The 22850-nt window shown below is 42.1% G+C and overlaps 1 protein-coding gene across 7 annotated transcripts in view; it reads left to right on the top strand.

Moving 5' to 3' along the window:
- DLG2 (discs large MAGUK scaffold protein 2) overlaps positions 1 to 7583 on the top strand; it is a 999439-nt gene extending 991856 nt beyond the window's left edge. For all 7 annotated transcript variants that reach the window (XM_064505171.1, XM_064505176.1, XM_064505174.1 and 4 more), the window contains 2 exons: positions 1222 to 1313; positions 2371 to 7583. In XM_064505171.1, coding sequence (XP_064361241.1) covers positions 1222 to 1313; positions 2371 to 2477 — 199 coding nt within the window. In that variant the 3' untranslated portion in view covers positions 2478 to 7583. The remainder of the gene's footprint in view (positions 1 to 1221; positions 1314 to 2370) is intronic.
- Positions 7584 to 22850: the final 15267 nt, after the last annotated feature.

The following is a 22850-nucleotide window of genomic DNA, read 5'->3' as shown; positions in this document are numbered from 1 at the left end:
AAATCAGGTTTATGTAGGATACAGGATGCTCTCTGCTTTCCTAGTTGCCTCAGAAAATTTCCCTCGTTTTAAGAAAAATGAATCTATGCTATGAAAAAAGATAGAGCAAACAAAGTCTACTTGTTACTGGTAATGTATTTGCATATCCTCAGGCATATATGTGTATGGCATTGAATGAGTATGAGCTGAATTCTTTGCAAGCTACAGTATACAGTGGAATTAACAACTGAGCGTGTTTGGGCAAGACAAATCATTTCTTACAATTATTAAATAATGCCTCTGTTGAAACAGAAATGCTCCATCAAAACCAAAACATTTGCAATAATATAGTGTTACTGGCATTGTCTACATTTTAAGTTTATTGGTACTCTGTGCAGTTTAGAGTTTACAAGACACATTGTACTAGGAATCTATATATTTATTCGGAAAGGACCAGAAAAGAGAAGAACACAAGTGACTAACTCATACCAACTCTTCCTGATGAAAAGGCTCAGTTTGATTTCTCATGATTATGTGGAACTCATATCTGTACCTGAATCAAGAAATCTTTCTGAAGGACAGTGCTTGGGTTCTCTGGGGCTCCCGATGGGGTTTATCATGACTCCGGGCTTCCTGCTATGGAGCTAGGAGTGTCACTGTGCTGAATCCTGCCTTTAATCATGGTTTCACTGCCATGACCCCAGCATAAGCCAAAACCCAGTTTCCATTTCAGCAGTTTGGAAAGTCTTCCTCAGCCAAGAAAGCCAGCTGCAGACCTGGGAGACTGGGAGATTCCTGAAATAGCTGCCACTCATGAGGCAGGAGCACCCTGAGGAATAGCTCAGCTCTCAAAGGTCTCTTAGTTACCAGACTAACCCAGGGGGATTTGATGCCACACATACATTTCAATTAGCAGTTACCAGGTTTGGGCCTCATTTTGTTTGGAAGTTTAGGGTGGTGACCCCATAACAAAAATTTAGGGGAGAAATGGGAAATGGACATGGGAAAGCTTGAAAATATAGGTTTCTATTATATGACAACAAAACTGAGTTTAAAACACTGAAACTGCCCATGAATAGACCAGAGAACTTCAGCTCTTGATTCTTGCACCAATCTCAGTCCTGCAACCCTGTACCAATCTCTGTTATTCAGTCAAACATATCTTTTAGAAAGCTATCTGAATAGTTTATTCAAACTCCACTAAGAATCTAAACTTCTTGATGACTTCTTCTGTGTTTCTAGGGAAATGAATAAACGTCTTACAGAGGAGCAAGCCAAGAAAACCTACGATCGAGCAATTAAATTAGAACAAGAATTTGGAGAATATTTTACAGGTATGTATTTATTCAAAACTGTTTCCCAAGATATAGCCTGTAATTACAGAACAAGTGGGTCAGCTCTGTCTCTGGCTTACAGTGCACACCAGTATAGTGTGCCTGCAGTAAGGACTCAGGGTTTGAGCCTGTTGTTTACCAGGAAACTCAAGAGGAGGGGAGGTGTTCAACACCTCAGATATTTGATGTCCTGAAGGACTAGGTGGGTAGGAATTGAATTACCTCCCTGATCCAAACCTGCTTTTGATGGAGTCAGTAAAAAATCTTGCACCACTGCATTTATTTGTACAGACCAAAGCAGAATTCCTCACTAGCTTATGGCAAGGGCCCAAGCTGTGAATTGTGGGAGGGAAAAAGAAAAGCATCTTCTTCCAGACCTGGAAGAGGGCAGTATTTAAGATGTGCTCTGGTCTCCAGTATTTCCTTTGGGCTGGTTTAAGAAGCTCTCTGCTGAGGGACTGGTATTTGAGGATCCCACGCAGAAGCCCCCCTGTTGTCCTTCCACATGCTGACACTTCATGGATCTCTCACTGCAGTTCCAGATTTCTCCTGTGGGGACAGAGATTTTAAGAGTTTAGGCACTGTGCTTTGTGTTGCAGTTCCTATATATTTGGACACATTGGGCCTGATCTCGTTAATTTTCCCAGCCTAGAGTGAGTTTATGATAACCAGGACAGGAAAAAAATGGACTGGAACAGTGTACATCTGACGCACCCTCTAGTGAAGTAGCTTCAACATTAAATGAAATATAAAGCTTGACTTCCCACAGTGGGAACCAGTCACACTACCCTCTCAAGGGCTGAAGCTGTCAGTTAAATCAACTAACCTAGCTCAGTGGTCTCCCTGTAAGCAGTGGGATGGGTCTCTGTCATGGGAAGGTGCCACCATTTTGGACTCAGCTGCCATCTGCAGGGTGTGTGACTTCTCCATAATCAACATCACGGTGTACTACTATTCTCATTTCATCAATATCTATGATTACACTCACAGTCTGCTGACACTTGATGCTGTAGAATGTATCAATTAAAAAAAGTATTGATATGTTTCCTTACTGCAGCTATTGTCCAAGGAGATAGCTTAGAAGATATATATAATCAATGCAAACTTGTAATTGAAGAACAATCTGGGCCTTTCATCTGGATTCCTTCAAAAGAAAAATTATAAATTAGCCACTGCACCTCTGATTACGACGGGAGAATATTTAGAAGAAAACTATAATATACTATTTGGAGGCTTTCCTGTTTTTGTTGCATTTATGTTCTTTGCAGTCAATGTGAATTTTGATGAATGTACAACACAAAGTGTTTGAAGCCATGAAGGACACTGATGGGTCAGAAGGGTAGGAACAAAAAGACTTCTACCACATAAAGCAAGTCAGTTGTGTGCTCAAAGCACCAGTTGTAGGTACAAACTTTTGACGTGGAGACCCTCTGTCAAGGGGAGCTAGCCACCTCCTGTGCCCACGCGGACATTTTGATCTGTTTCAATGGCTGAGCTCAGTGTGTTGATTGCTTTAAAGAGAAGTTCCCAGCTCTTGAACCTCATATAGGGCTTGATCCTGCAAGGCGCTGAACACTTGACCCCAATTCCTACACATGTGAGTAGCCCGTTGACTTGGAGTCACTTGTGACCCCTCCCTACACCGTTCAGTCCCATCCTTTCCAGTAGGACTATTCGTGTGCTCAAAGCTAAGCACGGGCTTAAGCGTTTTGCTAGATCAGGGCCACATGCACCTTGCAAAATCAAACTCAGAGAACCAAGTCCACTTCCTACTGAAGTCATTGGTAGGACTGTCTTTGACTTGACTGGGAGGTGGATCCTATTCTAAGCTTGTCATTGCACATTCGTAGTTGGTACACCTCGACTTTGGTAACTATGCACATCTTTTAATTTCTGAAACCAAGTCAAGCATTTCTTTTTTTCCCCTTTGGAAACACTATTGCATCAGGAACTAATAACAATGTAGTTTATTTTAATGGAGTTTGGGAGTGGGAGAGGATGGAAGCATTTCACATCACACGTGCACGCAAACACATTCCCATGAGGACACACACATGTATGAGGATTCACAGCACTTACGTTGACAAGGAGGGATACAACTGGGAAAAGCTTTAAAATTTTTGACTGTCTATTTTATCATTTATATTGATAGAAGGCACTTAAAGATGGAATAATTTATAAAAATAAAAATATATTGATGTATAGAAACTAATTTCTATAGGTAAAAATGTTTTTGTGAGATATTTTGTAAAGATTAATTAATTGAAAGATTAAATATTTACACCCTTGTGTGACTGTAAAATGTAAAGAGGACCATCAAGTTGCATTATCCCTTTTCTGTAACAGACTCTATTATTAATGACAAGCAAGATAATTCCTTAAATTGTAGTTGTCAGGTTGTTTTTTCTCTCAATTTAATCCTCTCCCTTGCCTCTATTTAATCATGATGAACTCCTGTGGAAAGGTCTCTTGAACTGACTGCCCTGTAGGACCTTTTTGAACACAAAAGGGTTATGCATCTTTAAACAGAAATGGATGATTTTTGAGAAGCAAAATGTCAGTGCTTGAATGCAGTTAATTTCTCTCTTGGAGGGAGTCACACTTCACCTAAAATGTTTTATGATTCTTCCTGTTCCTTTAAGGGAAATACCAAGAGCATTTGATCTTTTCTGTCTTTGTAGGCAGGCGGATCATGAGCTAACTTGTATCTTCATTCATTTCACAGTCAACAAGGGTCTTAAAAGTGAAAACTGAGGCAATGGACATTTGTGAGGGATTTGGGGAAAGTCTGTGGAATTCCAGTTTGGGGTGCAAGGAAGCAGGGAGGGAGGTATATTTCGTGTTTCACATTGCCCTTCCTTTGTATGCTGACGCCATACTTCACTCTGACACACAAAGGAACAACTGCGAAAGATATTATAATCATAAACTGAATTGCCTTTGCATCTGCTGCTGGACCAAGTTCCATAGAAAACCCACAGCCTCCTGCCTACTGGCCTGCAGGAGTCCAATATTTGTTACCTGGTGGCTACAGCAACCCTAATGTTCAAGGACGTTTTAAGGGCAAATGCTGAATAGACTCCTCAGTTACTCGTCTATTTGAAGCTTACACTTCTGCACCCCGTCAAGCTGATGGGTATATCCAGCCGGCCTCCACAGAGAGCACGACTCGCTGGATGTTTGTAGAATAGCCACCGGTGGTGACAGGGTTAATGACATGGGCATTTCAGTGGCCTCGAGGAGGCCGCTTACTTCCTGCCCTACTATGATAACTTTAAGAAGTTCACGCTTCTTTTATTACTATTTTTCTTGCCTGGCCAGCGCAGATTTATAAACAAGGGTTTCAGCTGATTCTACAAAAGAGCTTTGTAACTAGAAGGGCTAGAAACTTTTTTTTTTTTACAAAATATAAATGAATGAAAGCTTAGATTTTGGATTATTCTGCAGAAATCCACAGAGTGACCCCAGATCTTTGGAAGCCATGGATTTTTCCATGCTGGCAAAGCACTATTGCCCCAGGTTGGGAAATAGCCCACCTGACCTGAAAAACCAAGTATCCTAAAGCAGGAACTTCATTCTAATTTTCAGCTCTGTTTTTAAGCAATCAGTCACATCTGCTTCTTTGTTTCTTAGTTCAGCATGCAGCCTTTTATGGTACTATCCTATTAGTAACTGTTTTGCTTTGTCATGTGCTGTGCTTTACAGTGAACAGTAACACTATGGCTGAGTACAATCAAATTTTCCATCAGTCCTTGGTTACTGTAGTAACATTATTTATTTTTCCCTGTCTGTTGTTTGTGCTTCCAGTTTAGAGTTGCCATTGCACTTCTTTTTTTTTTTTTAAATAAAACATATATTTAAAAAAGATTCACCAAGAGAAGCAGTGAGAGGTCTTCTTTCCCTTAGGACTTGTACTCCCATTTGTTTTGTGTGTTGATGTTTTGTGTTTCATGTTACAGCATTCTCAGAGCTGCAGTTCATTTCTGCATCACAGCTGTTCAGATCATACAGGGTGGTAGTGGGAGGAGGAAGAGAAACATAAGATTCATGCAAAATTACATCTGGTGCAAAAAAAAAAAAAAAATCCAACTCACAACCCACAGCAATTGGCACCTCAGACCATATTGGTGCTAACACAACTTAGCATGATCAGATTCCTTTTCTGTCCATGTAAGAGACTTGTCTAAACATGAGACAAATGCAAATGCTGGACCCTTTAGGAAAAGTGCCAGATCACACCCCTGGTGCTATTTCTCATGTTCTGGCACAGTGTGTAGCACTGTAGGGTCTAAGCAGAACCAAAATTACATGGCATTTTGTCCACCCATGAATGATCACGACGACATCTCACTACCTTTGTGCAGATGTGCACTATTACAACCTATTTATTTCTCCTTGCCACAAAGCATCTTCCATGCACTGACTCATTTAGAGCTTGCTAACAGGGCTCAGTGAAACTACACTCTTTACTGGTCTTACTGTCTGATCCTAAACCAGTAAAAGAGCCTTTCTTGCTTAATTTCCCCTTCCTACAGAGGTACCCTGTCCATGCTAGTGCTTTGTAATTTCTTTCGTAGTAAAGGCTGTTTCTAGATAAATATTCTGTGCTGTAATTGTGTTTGTAGCTAGCATGGTTTGATGCTCTGGTGTGGATAGGGTCCTAGGAACCACCCTGTGAAAGTCAAGGATAAGAAATCTCTCCATCGCACTGAAATTTCAAATCCTCATCCTGGAGAGCAGTGCTGACCCAGAGCTGATAACCGCTATGAGCCAGCAACAGTGTCCTAGTTATACCACATCCACCTACCTATCTACCTTTGTTTCCTATGGAGAAATTGTTGGTGTTACACTTCCACTGTTACTTGCTCATCAGCACTCAATCAAATTGTATTTTTGCTTTAGTTTTCTTTTCTTTTCTTTTCTTTTTTGGTCTTTTTTCAAATCCTGAAAAGAGGATTCAGTGACTGACAACACGTGAATATTTGTAGGGAAAAAAGTGTTAAAGAACAAGTTTCCACCTTCTTTTCAAGCTGCAGATTTAAAGCCATAATATCTGCAATGTTCACAGAAAGTGGTCTTTTAGTGTTCATAGCTTTTAATCTCAGCGTTTTTTTCTCTAGAACATTTTGTCCACCATGTTATGCATGTGGTTCACTGTGCAACTGCATTCATGTGCTCAAGCCCATGCTTCGATGAAATAAATGTATCTTACTGTTCCATTAAAAATAAGACATCTTGTCAATTAGCTCAGAAGTAAGAATGAGGTCATCATTATGTTAAAAAAAAAAAGTGACTATGTTTTAGGGCACAACCCAGCATCAAAGCTAAGAGCAAATAACATCTGCAGTCTATCCAACATATAGCTAGGTCTGGTTCTCAGCTGGTGTAAACCACGGTCAGTCCACTGATTTCAGTGGAGTTCCTCCCATTTACACCACCTGAAGTTGCACATATATCCTCTCCATTTTGCCTACTTTATAGCATTACTGTAAAGTGCCAAGGCACCATTATTAAACAAGAGCTCAGCACTTTCTTCATCATTTACTGTTCTTATTACTGTAGCACCCAGAGGGCTTAGTCATGGACCAAGACCCTTTTTGAGGTAGGTGCTGTGAAATTGTTGAACAAAAAGGCACCCCCATGGGCCAAACACTGTGGCCAGATTTTCAGAAGGCTTCAGCCCCACCGTCATCTCACCGAGAGCAATAGGAACCACCGCCTGGTTGGCCCTTTTGAGAATCTGTCTTTAAGGTGACACAAGTGAGACACGAGCTATCATCCCTCACGCAGCGCTAGGAGCTTACACTGTCTGGCCCTGACCTGCAGCCCAGGCAACTTCCAGTGATGCCCTGAGGTAAAACAGCATTTCGGAGAATGGGCAGTAGCCAGAAACCTAAGTCTTAAAAAAAAAAAAAAAAAACTCTTGGGAAAAAAAAAAAAAAAAAAACAGTGTTGGCTCTTAGTGAGATAGAAACCTTTTAATTTCTGGATTTGTGTTCCTAAATTTGAGTCGGCCAGTCCAAACTTCCGAGTGCAACAGCCTGTGTTCAGGAGGCCGCTTCTGTCTGACAACGCTGGCCAACTTGTGTCTCTTTAGCAGGATGTTTCTCAATCCGGCTGTTGTTTGGGGTACTCAGAATCTGAACTGGAGTTTACAAAATACACTCTCTGGCTTACACTCCTGTTATGTGTAAATACTCTGCGCATCCATTCCATTTGTGTAAAGAATAAAGCACACACAATTATAAAAATTAAGATGTATATTTCATACTAGCTGTGTCCTTGCTTATTTATTCCGTTCCAAGCCCTCAGCTGTGGTTCAGTTGTAAATGCTTGATAGAGTGTTTATAAATATGTCATGAATTTTATTATAAAATATTAATATTAAAGCATTTTTACACTTTATAGCAAATGGCTTCTTCACAAGGCATAATTTGTCTTTTTTCCTTAAAGCAAATTAGTGAAAGAGAATGCATATGCTCTTAATATGTCTTCAGGGAGAATCACATCTATCACACAACACAAACAGAAATCTGGAGATGGGAAGGACCGAGGATACAGAAACTCTTCTTTCCTGCTTTTTTTTCTTTTCATTTTGAATTCACAGTGACTTGAAAGTAACCACTGAGAAGATTCGGTCTGCTCAAGTACTGCCACTTTTTCGTCACTTCACTTCTTCTGTGTATTGGGTATTATCAGCATCTTGGTCAATAATCATGAGTGGATTTTTTTTTTAATTAAAGAATTGCTCCATGTTTCTGGCATCACAACGTAGCCATTGGGCTAAGTTTTGTAATAGCTACATGCTTATAAGCAGATTAGTGGAGCATAAACTTCAGTTGTGCTATGGGGTCCTACCAGTCCAAGAACCTTGGCTTTTGTCCATCCCAGGAAAGTCTTTGCAGATGGCTTGTCAGGCTCCAGGGAGGCCATGTGAACATTTCCAATTTTCTTCAGAGGCAGAAGCACGACAGGGACACTGCTTTTGATAGACAGACTGTGCTAAAATAGTTCAGACTGCAGAGGACCACAGCGCTTCCATATGGCTCTGGGAGCCATAACTGACACTATAGGGAGACAAAATCTGTCCGTGCAGTTTTACATGCATAATCACAAGGATGGTTAATCATCCAAACATTCATTGTGATGCTTTATACTTCCTGAATAGATTCAGAAGAGGGAGAGAATCCAAACAACAGCTCACATTGATATGCAGATGAGCACAACTTAAAAAAAAAAAGTTAGCAAGTCATTTCTGAAAAACCAATGTGTTTACCAAGAGATTTTTCACAGCCATGAGTTACAGTCTTAGCAACAAAGTGAAGTTGCTTTCCAGAGCAGCGCTGTAGGAAGCAGACAATAGATGAGCTCTTCATTACAACCCCAGCTCCTCTTAAGGTAATTTCCTCTTCTTTCTCTGGGCAAAACTGAAATAACTCCCTGGACTACACTCTGCAAAAACAAGAGAAACTTGGAAAATAGTCTTTGCAAAATGCCTGAGAAACAGGAGATATTTAAAATTTCAGGAACCTAGACATGAGGTGAGTATCAGTTCAGGCATGAATACACACATTGCTAGCCTATTGTCTCAGCCAGGCATCGAGTATGTAAAGAACGGGGACCATCCCTCACTTGTTCAGTGCAACTGCAGTCTATAGCTGCTGAGTTAAAAGTGATGACAGAAGCATGAATTTTGCCCCAATGGAAGTAAAAGCACAGTCTAGTCCATGGTAGCTGATGGTTCACGTTCAGAAGTAAATCTAAATAAATGAAGGTGCCCAAGATAACCATCTCAGCAAATGTATATGTGTGTGTGTGTGTGTGTGCATGTGCAAAAATATTTGTCTTCTATTATTATCCCACAATATTTGCCTTTTCCAACAGTCACTTCACACAGCCAACCAAATATCTGGACTTGGTTGTCCAGTCTCACCCTTGCAGCTTGAAGGACATTCTGTCCCAACCTGAAAAATTACTTGGGACCAGAGTAAAAAAAAAGGTGGACACTACTGCTAGATATGGCCAAGTTCCTTATCCCTCTTGGAAAAGTCATTTCACACTGATCTTTGAAGGAATTTAGGTGCCTGCCTGGCATCAGCAAGTTATTCATTTCGTATCAAGCTAATGATACCTAGATCCCAGTGTCACCTGTGGGAGGGCAGCACAATGGAGCTCTGGTTCCTAAATCTCTAGGGTACATTTCAAGTCTTCTTCCCCACCACCAATCTGCACAGCAGCCTCTCTGCTATCAAAAATCTCAGACAATGCAGGAACAGCTACTGTGAAGCTCTACCAGAGCAGGACTTGCCTATGATGACATTGTAAAGCCCTTACTTGCAAGGAAGGTATCATAACAGCTGCAGAAGAGAGCAGTTTGGGTTGATTGGTAAGGTATGGCACCAGTAAAACAACTGTAGCTGAACTGGTCTGTAGACCAGTTTAGAAAGCTGTGGGCCAGAACACAGCTTCCCTGTTAGACAGAGTAGGAAAGGCTGTTCTGGACAGCCCTCCCACTGCTGCAGTTTCTCTTGCTGATGGAGATGTTTCCTTTTCAACACACTGGAGAGCTAATGGTGCAGACCACACCAGGGAGGCAGGGGATGGTGCCTAGAAGAGACATCTAATTTTATTCAGCACAGAAATTGAAATATTTGCTACAGAAGCTCATTAATTACTGTCAACTGCTCATTAGCCCTCAATCTAAGCAGAAGCAGGTGGTAGCAACCAGGGAAAATGAATTAAGTCTTATACATTGTTAGCTTAATGGTAACAGGGCTGTTATAACACCAGTAGAAAAGCAGTACACAGCTGGCCTGCACACTGTATCAATTGATGATCTGATGTCCCAAGCTAAACAACTCACCTGAATTTGGGGGTTGCTCTGGTATGTGAAGATAATTAACCTAAACCTTCTTATGATTTCCCTTCCACACTCACTGATTCCCTGGCGCTGGCAAATAATTTGCCTTGCTGTAGAATCTAGAAATGCAAGAGGGGATCAGTTATAAATTGAAATGTGCAGATGTCTTCAAGCTGCAAAACATGGGGATGGGATTTAAACATGCAAGGAAGGTACAAAGGTGCTGCTAGCCTGGACTCAGCAGCACCTCTAACAACTGCTCCCATGAAGTCCCAGTTGGCAGCAAAACCTCCACCAGCGACACCTCTACTGGCACTGCCCAAAACCTACCCAACTTCTGCAGGGTGGGACCACCACCCTGGCAGGCAAATCTGAAAATAAATCATGCCAGGCTTCAAGAAACCATTTTTTTAAGATCCCCACACCTTCTTCTCCCTTTCTCCCAAGAAAGGGACTTGTCACTGTGCCGTCTGCAGTAACAGTTGGTCAAGGGGCTGTCCAATATCTCCAAAGTCAAAGCATAGGGCTAAAATGTCACATTTAGCACCATGTTTAAGTACTGAGAGTATCAAACCAATGTCAAATACCCATTTCTTTCTCTCTTTTTTTAACAGAAAATATTTTGAATGCTGTCATACCAATGACTTGTGGAATGAATCTGAAGGGTCTGAGAGTAGATGTTTGTCTTATAATCCTGCCATCACCTATGTGCATAGGGCTTTTAAATAGGCTTTGCTGAATGCAGGAGTCACCGTAGCACACCATTTTCCCCAGTGATGGTAAATCCATTGGCTGTATTCTGCCTGCTTGGATATGGTTTGCTGAGATTCACTTGCTGAGTAATGGCAATACACCTTCAGTAAAATATTAGACAAATATTTTCTAAGCTTTAAACTTGGCCTAATCTCTACATATTCCTTCTTTAATAGAGTTGGTATTTGCTGTAGGTAGATATGTTTATTAGTTTGCAGTATAATCTCCCAGGCAGGGCATCTAGAGCCCCTTTTTTCAATGGCAACCACATAATCATATTTTAGAGCTGCTAAAGGAGCAGGAACACAATCCAATGTTCTGAGGCAGCGAGTGCTAAGTAGGGAAAAGCCCTGACGATCCCTAACTCTGCAACAATTTGCAGAAAGGGCACTTCCAATTAAATGAGCTTAGGTGTTAGCCTGAACTTAGTTGCTGCAGTGTACAGGACACCAGGAAAGGGAATATTGCCATATTTAGCTGGATGAATTTGGGGCCAGGGCAGGCAGGGGGACAGAAATCTCATCAACCGTAGCAGGTACATAAATGAGGCCTTAGGCCCCAGGCGTAGTTGAAAGAGATGTATGGTGAGCGGGAAGGTCTCATCTTATTCAGTGCCTGCTCCACCCCATTAACCAGCAGTTATAGATGGTGGCTAAGGGCCATCTGGGCGTCCCTCGTGTACTGGAGACTAACAATTTCTAGACATTAAAAGACCTGAAGTAAAACACTAGGAGCAAGGCGAGCGATAATTCATAGCCCTACAGGGAGAAACCTGTCCTTAAAGGAGCCTTTGCTCTGGGAAATAAATCACAAATCTCTGCCCTAAATATAGCACCTACCTTTCCAACCCAGCTGTGTGCAGAAACCAAGGCTTGGCTGCACCACCGTGTGCGCCTTGGAGGGACTCGCACAACCAAGGCACAACTTTGCTCGCAAACACTTTCTGAAGGGCCCGTCCATACCGGTGCCCCGAGCCAGCTCCACTGGCTGCACAGAACAGCTTCAAGGCTCGCTCTTCCCCACATAGCTGCACGCACGTGCACACGCACAGTCATTGCAGCACAACCTTCCATCTGTTCCCATAGTTGCACAGCTTCAAAAAGAGCTGAAGCCCCACAGGAGCATGAAGGGACCAGAGGTGGCCCAGAGAGACCATGACTACGTCCTGGGAGCAGAGGGACCCTGACACCGTGGGAGAATTGCAGCACGGGCCATTTCGGGACTCGTTCTGGCTGGCAGCAACATGCCTGAGCCACTACCTGACAAATACTTTGAGACACTTTTATTAAATGCCAGGAGATACTTGCCTCTAGTGAGCATGGTAAAAATCTCCTTGCCAACAACCTTTGGTTAACAATATGTAGTAATTAGTGTGATCCCTTTAGTATATGGAGCTTGTATGCAGCTGTGAGGGGCCCCTCTACCTCCAGCCAGATGGGCAGAAGCAGCAAGGGGCACAAATTGCTGACCCAAGCAGCGTTAAAGCAGCTGCTGTGCCACACGTTCAGCTGCAAATGCTGCAGCCAGCAGCACAGTATTTCTCTACCTAGGCTGTGAGCACCGGTTTCCCTCCTACCAAGCTCAGGCGCAGAGCCCAAACCTCAGTGGCATTTAGACTCACACACTCTCAAGATGTAAAACTGCACAGGGCAGCTGCTCAGTGTCCCTTGCACAGGTACTCAAATAGCACACATCCATTACAGGACAGCCCAGGGCAGGAAATGCATACAATATGTTTTATAAATAGCTGTCTTGAGACTTGCACTGCGGTGAAGCCAGTGTTTCTCTGGATCTCTGGATTCCTGCCTGGCTGGAAAGCTTTTGGGAGACAAGGGGAGCATACACATACAGACACCAATATCCCTCTGAGAGGATGCCGCCTTTGCTGGAGGAGAGTCATTGGGGTGGCTGAGATACAGCTTGTTTAGGAATTAATTCTCTTGATAGTTGCTGGAGCTGGATCTTCCTTAGCTACCCATAGCAACATAGCCAAAGATTTATATTTGCCCTAGGTTAGGCTCGCTGTCTGTTTGGGATATAACTGATGAATTCACCTCCATATGATGCTTGTGCATGGTGCTAGGAAGTAGTCAAGCTATCTCACTCTGTCCTGTTAGCGTTTGTCTCCGTTGTGCTTGGACAATGCAGTAGGTGAGAAATAATTTAAATGGTAGACTTCTACTGAGATCATTTTTAGCTGGAGGTGCAAAAAATGGAGTCAAGAAATAAAAAAAAAATGTCAGCAGAGTGAACTTTCCATTGTAAAGGCCATAATAAATGGCTGTGTGTGGGCAGGAGAAGAAAAAATATGAAGAAATAACCTGGAACTGAGAAAAGTATGAGAACATCGCCACAGAGGAAGAGTTTACCATGTGGAAATCAAGGAGGAAGGGGGCTATGAAGCTGACAAAATCGCAGAGCCAGAGGATATTATCCTAAGTGATATCAAGAGCTAGAACTGCTCACAGGGAGCATTAGTCTCCTAGGACAGTATTTTCTTCTGGTTCAAGAAAAACAAAGAAAGTCTTGATAAGCATAGAACAAAAAATAAATTAAGATGCATTGGCTACTCTTCTTGTCTGGCCTCTTTCAAGCAGAAAGAAGGAGCCCGCTCCAGCTGTGGCAGCTGCAGAGCCCTGCTGAGTATGAATAAGTGAGGATGCAGAGCTTCCCTGGGAGCCTACCATCCCCAGATGCCCTCTAAATGGGGGCTGGGATGTTTGCACCTGATTAGTGGGCTTCTCTGCTCAAGGGGTTTGCTGGTCTTTCAGGTCTACCTTGCCCTGGATGTAGCTTACAATACTTGCACACGACTTGCTCTGTCTCCAGGAGCAGTGATCCCCCACGCACGGTGTCAGCACCATTTGCCGTCAGGAATGGAGGGGTGGTAAGTAGCAGTTCCGCAGCATCAAGTCCTATATACTCTTTAAATCCAGGCAGACGGCAGCATTACAGAAATTGGGAGAATGGAGAGGAGAGAAAGGACCCTTTCCTAGTTTTGCCCTAGCCCCGCTCACTGGAGCTGGAAGGCTGCAAGTTCTTTCAATATGATTCCACTTTCAGTTCACATGAGTAAAACGTTACAGGCACCGCATTAATTCGTTAAATTGCAGCCATGCTGGAGGTGAGCTGAGACAACGTGCCAGTCTCCTCTGGTCTTTCTAACTGTGCCAAGAGACCTCCTTCTCCTCAAAATATAAAGACAGATGTGCTAACACATGCCTTCAGTCCCAGCCTGGGGAACTGGTGCCGTGGACCACTCTTGCACCCCCACACTTCTCAACACCTCAGGTTATTTCCCTGATTGTAGGGGTTATGGCAGCACTGCAAGTATTATACAATTTGTGTTACACAGTTTGCTCCCCTAAAGAGATCATGATCAGTAGGGACAAGAGCAAAAGTGCTGAAGGGAAAGAGCAACACAAAAAGTTGACAACTAGGAGTGCACAAGAAAAGCTGGCCTGATGACAGCAACAGGGCAGCGATGAGAATTGTCCTAAAACCATGCCTTTCTAGCCACTTACAACCTCACATTTTGTTCAAACTGTCTGCTAACCCTGCTGTCCTGGGACACGCATCAAGTACACAGCCAAAAATAATAATAATAGTAATAATAATAATACTAATAATAATAATAAAAGACTTTCTGCCCAGTTTGAAATCCCAGGTGTTTGGCTGCATACCAGACAGAGACGGAAAGCTGTATGTAGTAGAACTTTTCATAGTGAAATAATGCCCCAAAAATGTCAGGTCAGAAATGTCACATATTTTGACATTCGAGACTCAGAGCAGAACTTTGAGACTGATAGACCACAGCAAAACATTCCAGACTACAGCTAAACCGCATCACCTGGTGGTTCCTTTTTTTAGGATAAAAACACCATTAAAAAATCAGTCTTTTGGTCTGGATAATTTTAGATGAACCCAGTGTCTGGGAAAAAAATGTTTGTTCCAGACATTGTGACCAGCTTTGCCCAGACCCTTGAGAAGTTTCCACGGTGGAGTATGAAGTTTACGTGATATGGGTGCTGATTTGACAGAGAGAGATTTGTGAGCCATTAGTAAGAGGATGTATCATATGCTTACACAGATCAATTCCCATCAAGCAGTGAAAGTAGAAAATAGATTGCAAATGTGTTACAGAGTAGATACTAGGAACTTTTACCACCCAAATGGTAAGCCGTGTTTGAAAAGTGAGCTGGAAAAAAGCATAACTTGGAAGTGCCAGACATCTCAAAATCTTTCTCGTTCTGAAACACTTACTGGAGGATTTTTTACCAATTAATGCCCATGAATGAGCCATCTTACTTTTAGATTTTCAAAGAATCTGTTTTTACACCTGCAAAGAAGAAGTACTGCAGAACGGGAATTGAAGAATGAGCAGATACCTTAGATAAAATTGTTAGGATATGTTGTAGGAAAATTAGATTTAAAGTGTCAAAACAAAGGGATTGAAGCAAACAAACCAATGAAAGTGATGGTCCAGGGACAAACAGTAGGAGGTACAGAATGAATTATGTCACAGAAAATAGCGGCCAGGTGAAGGCAAGATTAATAGGAAAATAAAATCTGTAAGATAGGAATAAAAATGAGTTTGGTAGAAACTGGCCTGGTCAGAAGAGGAAAGGATGGCAGTGGAGAATTAAGTTGCCCAAAACTGGATCAGTTGGAGCATAATCCATAAAAAAATGAGTCTCCTAAACTTGGCGTGCTGAGAGAGGACTGATACTCTTCATATACAATGTCCTGGTAACCCAGCATCTTCAAAACCCTCCAGGGACACCCAGCATGACTGCCTTGCTGTCATCAGCGAGGTCATCAACTCCATAAGGCATTGAAGCTATGAAACTTCAGCTTCTTGTTTGTATCCATCCAGGAATATAAGGGCCCTTCCCACAGCCCTCCTGCCCCAGGCAATACACCTAAAACCACACTATTATTACCATGGTCTGACCTGCTTGGAGTGGATTTGCAGTAGCTGTAACTCATTGCTTTGCCTCTGCGTCTCCTCAGTTGAGACTTTGGCCTTTTACTAATCCCGCTATTTGATGTAGATTCTTTGCAATTCCACCTAAGCATTCACCAACCAAAGGTTTCCTTCCAAAATAGGTAAAGCAGCTTTCCATTAGATGGACACATGTATTTAAAATACCCATCTCTTTAGGACTTCTAGCATTTAAAATGGCCACTAGCAGTAGCATTAATTACAGATTGCTAAATCAAAAGGTTTTTTTTCTTTTCTCAGTACCTCGTCAAATCACGTGCCACAGGCACATCTGGAGTCTCTGGTCTACCCCACACAGCCCCAGGTAGCCACTGCAGAGCAGTGTCCAGCCTATGCATGACTGGCCCACCAACCTCGCTTATCAAGAACGCTTTCTTTAATCTGAATTCCCTTTTGCACATCCATCATTGCCTCTGAATTTAGCAGAAAGCAACGTTTCTTACAAATGAGCAATATCCCTACTCAGCAAAGACAGCCCGTGTGAAACCCCCATTCGTGACTGAAAAATCCCATAAGTTAAAGACCATGCTGCAAAATGGTTCAAATTTGCATGTCACCTTCAGCACAAGCAAATCTGCCCTCCCACACCGAATACAGGTATGTTCTCTTGGCTGTTTTTTTCTTACTTTTGTATTACAGTCATCATGAATATGTAAAATAATTGGGGAGGCTCCAAGACAATCTTATTTCAACTTCTTCGTCTGAGGTCAAGGGGGACAGTACCATAAATCTCGAACTCCACATTTCCAAGCACAGGGACTGATAGAAGAATGTAAAAAACAATGTCATAGCAATACTGTCGGTCAAGCCCTGTAGACCACGTGCATGTGAGACATGCTGATGGGATTTCAGAAGTTTTAGAAAATGTCAGCAAGGTGTTCTGAAAAGGAAAAAAAATGAAAATGACAGGCATAAAATATCTAGCAAAATAAAGATCTGTTGAAATACAAAGTGCCATTTTTCATCAGAGATCAAGTGAAGCTTAGTCTGCATGTATTTTTGTTAACAACAGTACACTTTTACTGTTTCTCACTTGGTTTTCAAGTATAATAATAATTTTACACAATTTTCTGCCAAAAAATTGCCCAACAAGCTGCTTTTTCAGCAGGGCAACACAATAAAAAAAGTACTGTTTATCTATCACGTATTTTTGAGCTGTTAAGCTTTTCAACTAATAATAAAAAGTGTCAATCATATTTTTAGCTGAGGAAATGTGGTCCTGATTGTATCCACGTTATCTCTTTTGTCAGTTACTGCTACCCATCAGTGACGCATTAGTGCCAGAGCTGAGGGCAGATTTCAGGTTCATTTGAGTTTTCCAGGGAAACTTAAGACTAAAAGTGGTTAGAATTCTAGTTTCTGGCTAAACACTCATGAACACTTTTTTTAATAAAGAACTGGTCGTTTTTAAGGCCATAGCATTTTTCCTTATCAGTTGGGAAATTTAAGTGCTCCAATCTAATATGTGAAATCTAAAGCACAGTGGTCAGGAAGAGAAGACTTGTCCAACTTCTCCCTCATGGGACCATCCTGGCCTCAGGAGGATTCTGGATAATTTTGTTGATATGTTTCTCGCTTGCTTGCTGTTCTTTAAAACTTCATGAAAATTCACAAAACACTGTTCAGGTGATGTCATTACCAGAAAACAACAGGAGGAAGAGAGGAAAGGTATGCGCTGAGAACGTAGTTTCCGAAAGTTTCCCAAGGACTAACTAGCTCCAGACACTAGCAGTCCTGTTGAGTCCACAAGAACTGATAACCTCAGGACACCAAGAGTTTGCCAAATCTGTACAGGATCCTTAGCACCCACTGGCACCAACAAGGGGTGGTGTGGACCACATCTAAGAGGGTGCTGGCTGCTATACTCACGATTCTAGACACACCTGATAAACCATAGGACTTTTTAGTTGAGGGATTTTCCAAACACCTACCAAGAAGTCACTAGCACGCCAGCACGACCTGCACTTCCGAGTGCACAGCTGGGGTTTGTCACCAAGCCGCTGCTCCAACCAGGTAATTACGAGTGAATGTGTGCATTAACTATGTGAGCGAATAAGTGAATGTGTTCTGTGAATTAACTATCTGCTATTAATTATAACAGCTTGATTCTGTTAACTATAACAGATTATTCCTAACAGAATCAAGTGTCCTAAGAAATACTGGTTGTGATCTGTGTCTCTCCACCAACTCAGTCCCTTGTCAGGGAAAAGGGAGTTTACAGCCATATGAACAGCTGTAGCAAATCTTGTATTCACAAAAGCAAATGTTGGAGATATATCAGCTATTTTTATTAACAGCTATGTCTATTCCAGTAGCAGTTAGGAGGCTCAGCCAACACGAGGCCCCATTAGGCCAAACAAGCAACATAAAATAAAGGCTAAAAGACATGCCATGTCCTGAAAAGGTTATATTTAAAGACAACTGAGATCAACAAGGGTAAGCATATACAATGCAAGATAGAGCAGTCTGAACAGAAGATGATAAGATTTTCAAAGACATTTTGGTGCCTGCCTAGTCACAGAGTTGTCCATCTATGTTTGATAATACCTAACAGTGAAGATCACCAAATTACTGGGGCTCTCCTTCCACGGTCACTTCTCACAGTGACCACGTCAGCTTAAGCAAGTGCCTCTCTCTCCCCCTCCATTTCCTGCAGAGTCATTTTTAACATGAATGAGCTCTCAGAATGGTTCACCCCACAGCCCCATAACTGGCTGTACCGGGAAGGAGTGCATGAAAGAGGAGGGCAGAAACCAGGGGCAGACTTTTAGATGCTTTTCAGGCACCTACAAGTTATGAAGTGGTGCATCTCTAGATTTAAATACTCCTGTGAATTTGAGTATCCAACGCTTCCGACAAGCACCTTCCTCTGGGCCCAGCCACACACCCAAAACAAATCTTTCCAGAAGCAAAACAGCTGCCCAGAGCTGTGTGGATCTCACCAAAAGCACCTGGTCCACTGCCATACCCACAAGAACTAGCACTACTTACAAAATACCAGTAGATGCCCATCTGTGCTGAAACCCATGGAAAACGAGATCATCTAGGGATGATTAACAAAGGTCCCCTTTTGGGCTGAGCTGGGATTTGATTCTAATTTGCTGTGCCTGCTCTTGCAGTTTAGCCAGAAAAGACACCCCTTCTGTACTTTCAGATGAGATCAAACAACGAAGGAAATGGAACTGACCTTTACTAAGTATTCTTTTCCCTCCACCTCCTTCAGAAAATTAGGAGCATCCAATAGAGACCTATGTTTTTATCACAGCAGAAGGTAAACTCCAAAACTGCAATCTACAAGTTTTGAGCTAGTGAAAAGGACAGTGCTATGAGGGAAGCATCAAGAAGAGGAGGAGAAAAATACATTATATTTATAACTATAAATAGAGAACAATCATAAGTCGCCTTATAGCAAGAATCTTCTTAGCTTCTGTGTTTGCATGAATTTTTAATATTCCTTGTAACTTGGCAAATCTCATTGAATGACATCCTTGCAAAGGCTGCCTGATTTGTAAAGTCTCTGCAAACCTAATACTTCCATAGAGAATAAAATAATTTAAAATTGAAGAAGAGGTCTCAATATACATCTATACCCTGATCCTGAAAGACATTTTCATGCAGCTTTTATATTGACAGCAATGCTCTTTTAACTTTAGATCTTTGAATTTATGCAAGCCAACTGACATCCCTGGTTTCTTGCTTTCTTAGTACCAGTGGGGTTCTTCATGTGACAGAGTATCTCCTACTGAGAGTTTTAGCAAGCTCAATACCCCATGCTCAGTAGCTTCATTTCACAGTGACCTCAACAGATTAGTTGTCTTTGCAGACCAACTCCTGTTTCAATTGGTCTTTGAAGTGAAGATGTAATCACGTCCTCAGGAAATATAGCAGGTACCACTGTGGCAGTGATGACTCAAAATGCAAAATAAAGGCATTCAGGGGAAAAAAAAATAGGATTGAGGAAGAACTATATGAGTGTTTATGAGCATCACTGCTTTGGAAATGCATTCACTTTTTAAAAGTGTTCACCTACAAATGTATCCAGCCACTGCAGTTGCTATTTATTCTTTCCTAGGCCTTAAAATTTCATGGGCATGGGGCCATTGAGCTCTCTGGAGGCAGGCTCAGTCTGCAGGTAGACTATCTAACAGCCACACTTCTTTTAAATAGCACATCAGATGAGACAGGGGGAGGCGAGCACTGCTTTGCCAGACCGTGGCTCTGCATTTCTTTTTCACCACCCTTTCACCACTGAAGTCATGGTCCTAACGCAAACACTGAGAAAGAGCAAGATCGTGAATAGGTGACCCTAGCCCACAACTCCGTCAAGGCTATGCCAAGGTGCTTTTCCGTCAGTATGATGCTGAGCAGCGCTGTCACAAATCACATGACTCCCGAGATTTATTAAGTTAGGTTCAAAGTGACTTAACACGATGCTTCCAGTATTAAAGGATAATATACAGGTTGTTCAGATTGTTTCTTTTCTTTCTGACATCCAGAGAACGATGTCATATCTCTTTCTCGGCTGTTTCAGCAAGCACTTCATGTCTCCTGCCTCTGGACATCACTGAACTAATGCTGTTTCCGTTACGAAGCTCTCTTGCTATTAAAAGAACTTGCAGTCTGGCTCATCTATCTCCACTCTGCTCTGCAGAAGATTTAGAGGACATGGGTGATCTTGTTGGGTAGACGATGGACTGAAATTCAGAAGATTTTGATCCTATTCTGGCTTTTCCCATATCTCAGATTCCCTATTGGGAATACATGAGTGCTAAAATTATCCCTTCCATAACAGGAAATGCATGTTTGATAAATGTTGATATATTGATACAAGATATAGACAAATGTAAAAGTAAAAAAAAAAAAAAAAAAAAAAAAAAAAAAAAAGCCTGAGGTCTGGCTTAAAATTCTCAGTCATGCAAGGTGCTAGTGAATAAGTGAGAAAAGCAACCCTACGTCACTTTTGGTCTCAGTTCTATCCGGGCTGTGATCCAGTGCACATCAGCAGGGTTTCTGACTGTCAAAAGCTCTCTTGCTGTCACCCAATGCAACCACTAACTTGTGAAACCAAACTTACACAGAAGCATAGTCTCAGTTTTCAAATACTGAGCACATTCTGCTTAGTATTTTTAGGCCAAGCCAAATCAATTGCCACGTTTGAAATATAATTACCTCTCTCACCAAATGTAACGTTTTTTTGATTTTATCTAAGCATCATTCAAAAAGCTGAGAAAATTCTGCCCTTGAAATAATCTCCCCTTGAAATAGCAATGAATCTGAGCAAAACCATATGCAAGCTTATCCAGTCAATGGTGCAAGTTGTATACATTGGCTCCCATGTTCATTTTCAATTACTGCATTGCCTTAAAGGAAGCAAAGAGTGTGTTAAATGTGCAATTCCAATGGCTTTCGGCCTTGGGAGAGTAGCAGATGTTTCCTTTCCCGCTGGTGAGCAGGGTGAGCAACACAGAGGTTCCTGCAACTTTCTGGCAGCCCCCCTGGGCACCCTTTCGGCAGCCACGAATGAGGGGAAATGACTGGGTGGGCAAGGCTTTATCTGTGGTTGGTTCTCCGAGCCCATTGGAGACAGCCCATAGCGCACGCTCCACAGCATCGCAGAGACTGGACTGAAAAGCCTGGTGGAGCAGAAGCTATCTGGCAATACCTGGGCTACAGCTGGGCTGGCCGAGGCTGGAAAGCGAAGTGCACAGAAACTGCCACCGCCTCTTTGGGAAGAGAGATGGATCCACTAAACGGCTCAGATACCTTGAACTCAGATGCGTGCAGTGAGTAAGAAATGACAGGCAGAAAGACCACTCCTGGCTGTCCCAGATGCCATTTACAGTCATGGGACAAGGACTAGGTTATGATTTTTTTTCCCCTCACAATGTCCTGAGATGGTAGTGACAGTCTCAGTGCTCATCTAATAATATCACTGAGCACCCATATGATATAATCTGCTTTCTTAGGTCCTGAGGTGAAGCTTGCATGGCTGTCGCTTAGGTGTGTTGGTAGAACTACTAGCAATTGATGCTTCTGGTTTATATTGCCAAGGATTATTTGATAAAAAGATTACATATATATTCCAACATTAATCTTCCATGTTAGCAGGTGTTGTAATTTCTATTGTTTGCTTCCTCATTAGTGGAATCCAGGCCAGAAGATGAAGCAGACAGTCACAGCTGGACAAGTGGAGTTTCTGTAAGTCGGTTTAATCTATCTGTAATTCTGCTCTACATTCAGAGGACACTGACTCTTTACAGAAATCCTGAACTTTTCAAATATTTGTGCCCCTTGTACCCTTGTACCCCTCCATAACACCCCTCGTTTCAACATCCGGTTGATTATACTTGCAAGGGCTAAAAAAACAGCTTTCATGTTGGCTCAAAATGCCACAAGTAATGCTATGTGATATTTCTGTTTTTAAATGTGACTTCTGCCATTTTATACCACACTTTTTGCTTTTTAAAATGTTTCTTACATAAGTAGAATATGTGAAAATAATGCCAGGTAGTTGATCTTATTTTTAAAGCTTTTAACTACTCACCAATCTCCCCTTGACCTCTGTCCTTCACCATTATCAAGCCATGTGTGGCCATCAGTCTGGTTGTATTCCAGTTCCAATATGGATTTTGTAAGAGATTTTAGTCACTCGTTAACATTTTCTGTGCTTTTTTTCCTCCACCTGCACCCCAAGAAAGGGTGATAGCAATACCTAACTTCCTCCTATCTTTAGTTTTCTTACAAGTGCACAAGCACTGTGAAATAAAGGCAGCCTGTAAGTACATGTTTCCACAGCTCCAAGCGGATAGGGCTGCAATCTCTGCTGGGGCCAGCAGGCATGGCTGTTATAGACATGATGTTAATGCACTGCCTGTAGGTATTTTATCTTTCACAGAGAGGGAAAAGGCTTATGAAAACG

This window comes from Dromaius novaehollandiae, chromosome 1, assembly GCF_036370855.1.
Source record: "Dromaius novaehollandiae isolate bDroNov1 chromosome 1, bDroNov1.hap1, whole genome shotgun sequence".
Classification (NCBI taxonomy): Eukaryota; Metazoa; Chordata; class Aves; order Casuariiformes; family Dromaiidae; genus Dromaius; species Dromaius novaehollandiae.
The sequence above is the reverse complement of the archived record's forward strand: the minus strand, read 5'-3'. Positions and strand labels throughout refer to the sequence as shown.